This window comes from Carassius gibelio, chromosome A20 (assembly GCF_023724105.1).
Source record: "Carassius gibelio isolate Cgi1373 ecotype wild population from Czech Republic chromosome A20, carGib1.2-hapl.c, whole genome shotgun sequence".
In the NCBI taxonomy this organism is placed as follows: Eukaryota; Metazoa; Chordata; class Actinopteri; order Cypriniformes; family Cyprinidae; genus Carassius; species Carassius gibelio.
This window is the reverse complement of record NC_068390.1, coordinates 7,188,874-7,199,576: the sequence shown is the minus strand read 5'-3', so window position 1 is coordinate 7,199,576 and position 10,703 is coordinate 7,188,874. Positions and strand designations below refer to the sequence as shown.

Genomic DNA, 10,703 nt, shown 5'->3' with positions numbered 1-10,703 from the left:
GTGTTGCTCCGGTGTTTTAGATGACAGCCATGAAGAGACCACCTGACTGATCTGAAGGACAGCGAGGTCATTAAAGGATAAGAAAACTGCACAGCTGCAGTAAAGTCAGCAGCAGACCTCAGCCATTTCTGATTATGGACAGTTGCTTGGAAGACGTCTTTCGAAAGCTTGTTGACCCAGCTTTGGACTTGGCGAGGCTAAATGTTGTGCTGCTGTGTTGTAGTGAATGTTCCAAAGTCAGCATGTGTGTTCTTTGGATCCTCAACACTGTTTCCTGCTCTTTCTCAGACAGAAGCTAGGCTCAGTCAGTGCGGGTGCTGATGGTACTGTATGGTTCTCTTGAAGGGACGATGTTCTGGCTTGATCAGACAGGCTATGAATTTGACATGTGTTTGGATGAGAGAGTGATGAGGACTGTTTACTTATGCAAAACCACAATTATCTCTTCCTTGCTTAATCACAAGGTTATGGAAGCTTGTTTCTGCCACTGAAAAAAAAGCAATTGCGACCTTTTATCTCACGATTCTGACTTTTTTTTCTTGCAGTTGCTAGTCTACATATCACAATTCTGACTTATCTCAGAATTGCATGATATGAACTTGAAAAAAAAATAAAATAATTGTGGGATAAAAGGTCGCAATTGCTTTTTTTCAGGATTAAATTTTGTTTTTGCAAAATAAAAATAGGAAAACAGTCACATACATCAGGGCTTAAACTGCACGCGTGCACACACACACACACACACACAAATGCTAAAAATCCTGCATTTATGATGCATTTACTCCCAAAGGTTGCAGAAATGATAAACCTCATGTAAAACCAATAGAAAATAAAACAGCTGATATAGTAATTTAATGACATCCAATTTATTGGTAAACCATCAGGATTTTATGATTGTTACACTACTTTTTTAATGCCCTTTCTTGTTGAATGAGAAATATAAATAAATAATGGTTTTAAGAGATTCATGCTATTTGTGGAATGTGTCAAATCCATTAAAACAAATTCCAAACATTGCATAATACTAGATAGAATAAACATTTGCCTCCCAGTAGTCTAGGACTCTTGAAAATGGATTAAAAGACCTCTCTCTCTCTCTCTCTCTCTCTCTCTTTCTGTCTCTCTCTCTCTCTCTCTCTCTCTCTCTCTCAGTTCCACAGATTCTGGCTGCGGTCTCTGCTCATTCTCAGCATTCCTGGAGAAGTCCTGGAGAAAAGGGTCTTTTATGTTTTGTCTTTCTAGCATGTTAAACTGCTTGACTTGCTTCCTTGCCATCCTGATAAGAAGTTTACACCCTCTGGACATCACAGCTTCTCATCTGTTGAGTTACAGTAGCACAGACCTCTCTGACCTCTGTTTCACTCAGTAACCTGTATCTTAAATAAATGAACATGTACATACATTTTACAGTCATACAAGCCATATAAAGTGAAATAATTTTATTGAGCTGTTTGACTACTATTTCCTATGAATGTTAATAAAAATAGAATGTATAACAGATTTAAAATATATGATTATTGAAATCCACACTGAATAAAGAGATGCATGTTGTCCAGAATGAGAATGGAGATTTATCCACCTTTCAGCATAGCTCAAGAGTCTTTTTTCAATTTTGACTTGCTTCAGTAGTTGCCAAGTGATTCAAGCTTTGAAAGCAAATACTTTAAAGGGTTGAAACAACAAACTGTAATTCTAAAGAATTTTAGAACAAAATGAAAACAAACAAACGTCTAAAACAGCACTAATGTAATGTCAGAACCAAGGCAAAAGTAGACTACCCTTGGAATAATACAAACATTAAACATCAAAAAGATGAAATAATTTATTATATTTCAGTATGTTTTCATATGTCAATGATCTTCAAACCTTTGTTTTTACAAATATTTCCAGTACCGGCTTCAAGATCCCATGAATAATGGAGTTTTGTGAATTTAAGTCTATTAGCTTTAAAGTCTTCTACAGTATAGGCTGTCGTATTTTCTTTATTTTATTAACTTTTAGCAGGTTTTTTTTTTTCATTATTATCATTTATATATACAGAATTTCTCTTCTCTATGCACTACAATATACGATCCGTCTGGTGAATCCTATCCCCTTTCCTCAAAGTCTGTTCAAGACTGTGTCCTATCTTGAGCTAATAGGCTAACTACTTTACTTGCTAACTACTTGCTAACTGAAAATACTTAGACATTTTTAATTTTACCATGTTTTAGCTTCAGTAATATAATGTGATACATGTATGTAATATGTAAGTTAAAAGGCATTAACTATTTTCATGTATACAGGGGAAATTTTTTTGGTACCAATGGAATTGCTTTTTGACTCAAGGGGGACAGGAGGTTACGCTCTATTTACGTCTGGCTCCAACTTGCCGTTTCAATAGGAAAAATGTCAACAGGAAAGAAAATAGCATTTATCTAACCATTTCATGGGATCATTAAATTCACTGGTCCTAATTCTACCTGTGCAACAACTGTTTTTAAAGCATTTAACACCTGCTCTTGAACATTTCAATTAGAAGCCATTTAGGAATTTATCAAGGCCAAACATCAAACTCACACAGATAATACATGCGTCTTTCACAGTAGGTGTCCCACCAGTCTCCATCATCTGAGGACATGGCTACACAGTTCTCTCGCTTCCCACCATCTGGCTGGCTTGATAGGAAGTGCTTCCTCCATTGGAAGTAAGTGACACGAGTTGTGTCCTCAAACAGGTAGAGGCCTTCAGAGCGCTCATCGTTGATCCCAAGCCACACAGGCCAGTTTCCGTGGAATACTGATTTCACATATTCAGCCAAAGCTTCCTGCTCCTTGCGATCTCGTGGCATAGCCATGCGTCCTCCCCGCTCCTGACACTTCTGGGATGCATCTGCGTAGGTCTCATACACACGGTATGCCAGGAAGCATTTGTAACCCATTTTACGGCCTTTCTGGCAGCCTAGAACCACAAAGTAATTTTAATCATATCTTAAAAAGTAAATAAGTAGAGATTATGAGTTTCAAGTAAAGTAATTTGCTGTCATATTAACAAGATATGCCCAAGTAGTACACATTTCTGGACCAACAACCTTTCCAGTACAATTTCAGCATTAAGTTTTTTAGATCCTAATCAAAAGATCAGTACCAGAATATGCAGCACGTGTGGTTCTCCTCTATAACATTCAGATCTCAATTAAGCCCCTTTCACACTACCATTCTGGCAAATACACGGGTAAAGTGTTCCGGCAATTGTTCCCAGGTCGCTAGATTTTGCACTTTCACACTTTCATTGGGATATGTGCGTGCTTTCACACACAACCCGTAAAGATCATGTAACGAAACGTGACGTGTAATGTACGAGTCGAGAACGTTAGGTACGTTATACTTTCACTGAAGCAAGCAAACGATCTCGGTGTCATCGTGGAAAGTGAGGAACTAACTGATCTCTGCTTCATTACAGTTTGCACATATTTTTTTGACGCAAACATTGATCTTCCTTCAAAACAGCCGGTAAAAGAGTGGCGCGATAACGTGCGTCATCACTTTCGACACGGCATTAGATCTGGCTTTTGTTCACACAGTGCTCGGTCCGGGTTGAACCCGGCAATGTTACTAGGTCCCCGACCCGGGTTCAATGCCGGAATAAATTATGGGACATGTTTGCTTTCACACAGAAGTCGACCCGGCATTGTTCCGGCAATTTGCCGGGTCCCACGTGCAGTGTGAAAGGGGCCCAGAGATTGGCATTAGGAGTTTTGTCTAGGAAAACATGAGAACACATGCTAGTGTTTAGGTAAAGGTTCAAATTTTGACAACTAGATATCTCGTTGGGATTAATGTGGACAGAAATCGTTAATGGAGATTAAGGGTCAAGGTTTGAACTAGAGTTTGGAGTTCGAATTGTACGTTTTGAAGTCTGGGGGCTGGAAGGATTGGAGTCAAGCCTCCAGAGTTATGATTGGGTTAGGTCAGGTCCAATCCTTTTCCTGGTGAACCAACTTCCAGCTGAATTTAGCTCTGGCCCTTACTAAACCCAGCTGAACCAGCCAATCAAGGTCTTCAGGATCAATAGAAACTTCCAGGCAAGTGTGCTTGAATGAAAGTCTGCAGGAAAGTGACCCTCCAGGAGCAAGATTGGTAAGGTAAAATAATGGGGGCTGGGGGGATCAATCACAGGATTAAGGCCCCTGTGTACTCACGGCAAAGTTCTCTACTGTTCTCTGCTTAGGGTTAAAAAGAGAGAGAAGTTGCAAGTACTACTAACATCCTGAAACTGCCAACACTGTTGGGATTGGTACACTGTAAATATGTGCTGCACACTTTCCACTCCAAAATAAACACAAATTGAAAATGACAGCAGTGAAAAAAACAGCCAATAAGAAATCATCTATCTGGATATATTTGAACAAGCTCTCCATGTTCATGTCTTCACTTGAGTCTGTCCTGGACTGGCTGATCAGAAGAAATAAATCGGAGATGATTTTCCACAACAAAGAGTGGAGCCGAGAGCACACCTTCCTGTTATGCAGTCAGAACAGTGGTTGTTCAAAGGTGTTTTCTAACCAGAGCAAACTTTCCAGAGAGTTTGCACTGGCAAGCTGTTTTAAACACCTGAAATGAACTCCAGACTACATTTGTTTTGGCATCATTTTGTTTGAAACCAGTTCGTTCTTCACTTGAAATATACTGGGGCCTTGATGGGGTTAGCGTTCAGGGTTGTGGTGAGCGATAGAAAGTTAGATTTTCGGACTGAAAGGAGTTGAAAGAATGGGAATTGTGTAACACAAAAGGATGGAGGTAAGATTTTGTTTTTGAAAGTTTCGGGTTAAGTTTAGGACTAGGAATTTAGCCTGTGCTTGGTTTAAGAGGTCAAGCTTGTTATTAAACAATTTTTTCATGAGATTAATGGATAGGTTTGGATAGTCCTCCAAAGGCTGGCCACCTGGCCAGTCTGAGCATTTGGGGAAGAAGGGCCTTAGAAAAAAAGGAGACCAAGAACCCAGTGATCACTCTGACTCCAGAAATCCTGTATGGAGATGGTACAAAGTTTCCTGAAGGAAAACCATCACTACAGCCCTCCACCCATCTGTGCTTTAAGGCAGAGTGGTTAGACAGAAGTCTAAACACATGAAAGCCCAGAATCTTGTTCCTCATCATCTGAGACTCCTTCAAGTGCTTTTTTTGCAAACTCCAAGTGGGCTTTTTGGACTTCTTCCAATTGAGAATTATGGAGCCCACTGAGCTCTTGGAAACCTTCAGTGCAGAATTTATTAAATTTTTTGTTTTTGTTGTTGCCTTCCCTAGATCTGTCTCTGAGCTCTGGTGGCAGTTCCTTTGACCTCATGGCTTGGTCAGCTGTGAGGCATTTTATAGAGAGATATGTGCCTTTCCAAATCAATTCATTTATTTTACCACGGGTGGACTCCAATCAAGGTGTAGAAACCTCTGAGCAATGAGCAAGATAAATGGGAGGTGCCTGCACTCAATTTCAAGCATTGTTGCAAAGGGTCTTCATGCATGGTAATTGCATTTTACTTTTTAATAAATTTACAGATTTCTAAAATTCTGTTTTCACTATATCATTATGGGGTACTGAATTTAAACGATTGTAGTATCAGGCTGCAACATAACAAAATTGAAAAAAATAAAAATACTTTCTGAATGCACTGTATATAGCAAAAACACTGGAACCACTTATGTGGAGCCAAAAGTCTAATCTGAAGAGTCTAAAACCTAATCTGGCTCATTTCTACAGGTTTTTTCAAGAGCCTAGTTTTCCATGAGTTTTAACAGTTCACCAGGAAACAAAATCTGTGTTAACAAGTTCTGGGTGTAACCCCTCTTGTTCCACTCCACTTGATCTGGCGTTTCTGTCATGGAAAGTGGGTGCTAACAAGGACGCTAAACACTGCAGCCTCTAGCATCATTGTGCACCTCTTGAGATCAGGGGAGTGAGGTTTACCTTGACAGCTTTACCAGCTGGTCTCCGTTACACAGAACTACAGCAATGAGAGCTTCAGAGAAGCAACCGATTAATGGTTTTGAAAAAAAGTTTGTGAGGTTCACAGCTTAAAGACATTTAAGTGTTTTCTTTTGGGTATTTTGAAACGAAAAGAGATGTGTTCACATGTTTACTAATGGCCCACAAATAAAGTTATTTTTTCCGAGCTTGGGTGACACTCTGGATTCAGTGTGATTTCATTTGATAAGAACGATGTCTGCTGAATTACCTTACTGAGAAGGAAATATCTGTGGCATTTTCAGGTAAGTATACAAAATGTAAACATGATGTTGAACAAAACACCGGTGACTTTTCAGATGACCTCTTCCTGATTAAGTAAGCAATTATTGGCAATTTCAATGGCTTTAGAGCCCAAACCTTATGTCGTTAAGCAATGGTCTGGCTCCATGAGACTAGGATAAGGGACGGGATGGATTTATGACTATAACTTGACTACAGAAGACATTGTTCCAGGTCCAACAACGGGTGATAACCTCACTTGTCCCGTCTTGGTGCCAAATATCTTTATGGACTGGGTCATCCTGAACAGTGGGTTTAACTTGAGATACTGCCTTTAAAATAAACTGTTACCAACTTACTTTATAGCTGTAAGCTCCTCAGTAGTGAAAACATGGATTCTTTAAGCACAAATAGATTTTCCACTAATGACTACAATGCCCTTTATAGCCCACAACTATGAGACCGAAGGTAAAAAAGACAGTAGGGAACCCACTAACCCTCTAGTCGTCCGATCTCTTTGCGATTGTCCTTGCAGTAGGACGAGACTTCTTGAATGGCATCCTCAGTGTCGCCTAATCTATTCTCAAGTCGAGACATTCTTTCCAACAGTTGTGTAACTTTAATGTCCAATGTGTAATGTCCCACATTGAGCCTGTGGATAGCCTGATCCATCGCTGCCAGTCTAGACACTGCAAAAATGTATAAATAGACAAATGTGAATCAAGCCTTTCATTAGTCAGCTATGCTGCATGCCAGTGAATGAACAGAATATTAAGAAACTGAGGTAGCTGAAGATATCGACTGTCTAGATTCTTAAAGAGCCTTCAATAGCAGTTTCTTAGAGTCTTAGTGAGTTCATCAAAACACGTAAGTTGCATTATGTAATATGCATACCCAGAGTACCCAAAGGAAAAACAACACCTTCATTTGTGCAAGTAAAGACAAGGGCTGTTATTGCAAGTAGAATATATGCAAATATACATTCCGTTGTATTAGTTTTGGCTTGCATTTCTGGCACTTCAAAACGGACATGTGTAAGTGAAGTGAGCGTTTGGTTAACGCACAGATGTAGTTGTAAGTGCTCTCCATTTCAGAGACGGCAGTGGTGGGTTCAGGTTCTATGATGTCTGGAGTGTCCCCTCGCCCTATAACCATCTCCTCATTGAACACTCTGACCTAGAAAATGAAGCGACAATAAAACCACCATCAAATCTAGACTTAAAGCTGGAATACACTACACAACACACCTTTGCCCATGCTTTTGACCCAATTTAAATTTAGAAAGTGTCACCACTAGTTGCCAAAATTCAGACTAGTTTTGAGCAAACATTGCTTAGTATATGATGACCACAGACTTCAATTTTTTTTTTAGCTACAGACTATGAATCCATTCAGTGGCAGGATATCATAACGTTTAATAATTTTTTCGCCGACTGTAGAACAAATTATGTTTATGTTTGTCATTGGTCTCCTAGCAACTAGGCGCATATTTCTGTGTGGGTTTGTGTGACCCTTAGTAATAGTGTATGTGATGCCCAGTTTTTCTCTGCGACCATTTACAACCAAATATATGGTGGTTTGAAAACGGTTTAGATTTTAAAAGTTGCTTGTAGTTTTCCAGCCTTTGCCCGATACAGAATACACATGCACAATCACACTGGATGTCATGGCCAGGTACTTAATGTTTTCTAGTTACCCGAAAATGAATGCCCTTGACATTTGTTCCCACTTTATAAATGCAGATGCATGTTGTACTAGTTTCATCATTCCAAAGCAATACAGTAAACCCAAGTAGAAAACCATAGTGTTCATGGTAGCATCATGGTACAGTGATGGCATCATATGGTAATACCCTGGTACTTTGATGTATTTCAAGGTATTTACATAATACTCTAAGGCACTTAAATAAAAAAAAAGCATCATGATAGGTTTTCAAAGGAAATAATTATGTGAAGCAGTAATTGGATAATTTCCCTCAAAGTAAATGTAGAATCTTAACCTGAGACAGATCAGCTGTTGTGATGGCCGGTCTTGTGGTGTTCTCGCCCGAGTAAGAAGAAGACAGAGCGGTGAAGCCCACTACAGCTGCCAGAATCACTGTTAGACTCATCTCCACTTCAAATCACTTCACTTCATAAATCCCGTTCTTCTTTTCAGCCAGCTCTCCGTTTTATTGTATATATACACAGCTCCTGGTGTTCACTCAAATAGCAACCTTCTCTCCTCCTTTCACATTGCTTTCAACCTACTCTCGCTCTATTGTTCACCTCTACACAGCTCTGATTTGTTTTAGCCTCCTCCCTCTTTCTGCAGCTGTCGGACACTTTTCCTCCTCCTTTCACCTTGTCTGAAAAATCCTTTTTTCTTTCTCTCTCTCCCTTCTTCTGTTTTGTTTCTTTCAGCTGCTTCATCTTTCAGAGTTTTTTTATCATCCCACTTCCATTCTTTGTGCTAACATAGCAGTTTTACTGACACAGCTCTTTCATAAACATTTCAACGGATATTAATTTTCTTGCCCAAGATTGATTTTTTTTTTTTTTTAATGCTTTTATCCATTGGGAACATGTTGTTCTTCGGAAGTCAATATTGGCCGTATGACAGGAAAAATGATGAACGTCTCATTACCAGCTGAGTCCTGTCTCCACACATGGAAGGAATTTGGATTTCTCGTCCTCTAAACAGGACACTTCTCTCTTTCTTTCTCACTTCCTCTGGAGGAGACATTGGAAGGGACTTGGATCTCAGAAAGGATTTTTGCCAAAAAAAAAAAGAAAAAGAATCCAGTTCATTACATAACAAAAGGCTAACTAAGCAAATCTCCCCCAGATGAATGTGTCTAGACTTTACACGGTACAAGAAACAGATAAACAGCTTAGACTTCTACCGTTGACGAATAACAGTTAAAAAGAACTCCAAAACAATGGATATCTATTACTGTTAGACTGATCTAATCCATCTATAAACTGACCTCCTTTAAAATAATTCAGATATAGCAGCCAGTCAGGAACTGGAACACTGTGTGTTATGGATATAATCAGATGTAAAAAAAAAAAAAAAGAAAAAAGAAAAAAGTTAAATGACCTTTTGGAAAACTACAGGGGCACTTTCCAATTAGAAATAAACAAGGTCTTTTTTAAAACGTAGTGCAATAACGTCAATCCCCCAAAATAAAAATTACTGCCTGAGAAAATAAAGCATATTATGAGCATTTTGAAAATGCCAAATGTGACCAAAATCATTAACGGAGATCCAGCAGTTATATTTTGCTAAAATAACACTGCGGGCAATGAAAGTGACAAAAGGCAGAAAACTGTCATGGGGTTTATGAGTAAATCTTTCTGTTTTCAATTACTGGCTTTTACCAGACAAGAAAAGAATGAGACAAACAAGAGTTAGTGTACTTCTTTTATTGTACTTCTCTTCTATTACAGATATATGAATGCATAAATACTGGCTCCAGGCCACGCATTTAATATTCAAGAAAAACATCTCGCAACAGAGCTCCAAAAATGATTCCTACCCTTGAACCCTAGTTAGTTTAGCCCTGAATCACACAGCAGACAAGTACGGAAACGCGAACGCTTCTGGTGTCGAAATCAAGCATTCTGATCAACATCAAACGCAAGTTAATTCAACTATTGACATGTTCACAGATAGCTAGCTGAACAACAAAACATTCAGTTTCAGTTAACTATCGCCCCCTTGAGTTCTGGAGCTCGTTCATGCCGAAGTAATGCATTAACACCCATTTAATGTTGTGTCCACATTTGCATACTTGCATGGAGTATGTTTTGGGCCTAACAACGAATGTAGATTTGAACTATTGCTTTAAGTTATTAAGCCACCTCTGGTGTACTGGGCTACAGGAAAGAGAAAGAAAGGAAGCATTTAGGAGAATGCGGAGAAAAGTCAATGATTTACTTCAAAGCATACAATGAAAGTAGCACGCATATAAAAGGTCTACAAAACAAGCAAGTAGCAAGTCATCTTCTCAAAAACATGCTAGTGCTACGGTGTTTCATTTAGGTCCTAATCAATAAATGTACAGTGAAGCATCTTAACACTAGTATTGAGGTCTAGATAAATATAGATACAAAATGATGGCAGTGACGGTGATGTGGCATTCACACTAGTGGTTTTAGGCTACATTTACACGACAACGATGTAGTCAAAAATTGGAAAGTCCCTTGCGTTTTTTTAAACGTTTCACGTATACACGACAGCGTTTTCAAAAGATTTGGGTTTACACATCCGCAAAAACGGCCAAAAACGCTGTATTACGTATGCCAGGCCAGTAGTTGGCGCTGTCACCTTGTTACTAAACAGTACATTTAGGGAAGTGACTTATCTATTGGTTGTAATATTGGTGACGTAAATCCACACTTTGCTGAGGAAGTGTTAGTAAACTCTTGAGCAGCAGCAACAGTAACATGTACTCCACCATTGTTGTGTATTTTTGTTCGCGCTTACCTTTAAAATCG

General features: G+C 39.1%; 2 protein-coding genes across 2 annotated transcripts in view; both read right to left on the bottom strand.

The window, feature by feature from the left end:
• Positions 1 to 844: 844 nt before the first annotated feature.
• Positions 845 to 8,637, bottom strand: LOC127938022 (C-type lectin domain family 11 member A). The gene is made up of 4 exons (XM_052534386.1): positions 8,222 to 8,637; positions 7,287 to 7,398; positions 6,720 to 6,911; positions 845 to 2,940 (listed from the first exon to the last, which is right to left on the bottom strand). Exons 1-4 carry the CDS (start codon positions 8,330 to 8,332, stop codon positions 2,537 to 2,539), a joined length of 819 nt encoding a protein of 272 aa, XP_052390346.1. The 5' UTR covers positions 8,333 to 8,637; the 3' UTR covers positions 845 to 2,536.
• A 977-nt stretch (positions 8,638 to 9,614) lies between these two features.
• Positions 9,615 to 10,703, bottom strand: part of ca20h1orf198 (chromosome A20 C1orf198 homolog) — a 5,155-nt gene continuing 4,066 nt past the window's right edge. The window contains exon 4 of the mRNA XM_052535571.1: positions 9,615 to 10,703. This exon is cut by the window's right edge and continues 853 nt beyond it. The gene's annotated coding sequence lies outside the window, so the exon portion shown is untranslated.

What these genes read in the sequence shown, in the direction of transcription:
- LOC127938022 (XM_052534386.1), bottom strand. Translation starts at nt 8,332, where the DNA reads ATGAGTCTAACAGTGATTCTGGCAGCTGTAGTGGGCTTCACCGCTCTG. An exon ending in CAACAGCTGATCTGTCTCAG is followed by an intron (nt 7,399 to 8,221) that starts GTTAAGATTCTA and finishes TTCATTTTCTAG; the next exon opens with GTCAGAGTGTTCAATGAGGA. An exon ending in AGAGATCGGACGACTAGAGG is followed by an intron (nt 2,941 to 6,719) that starts GTTAGTGGGTTC and finishes TTGTGGTTCTAG; the next exon opens with GCTGCCAGAAAGGCCGTAAA.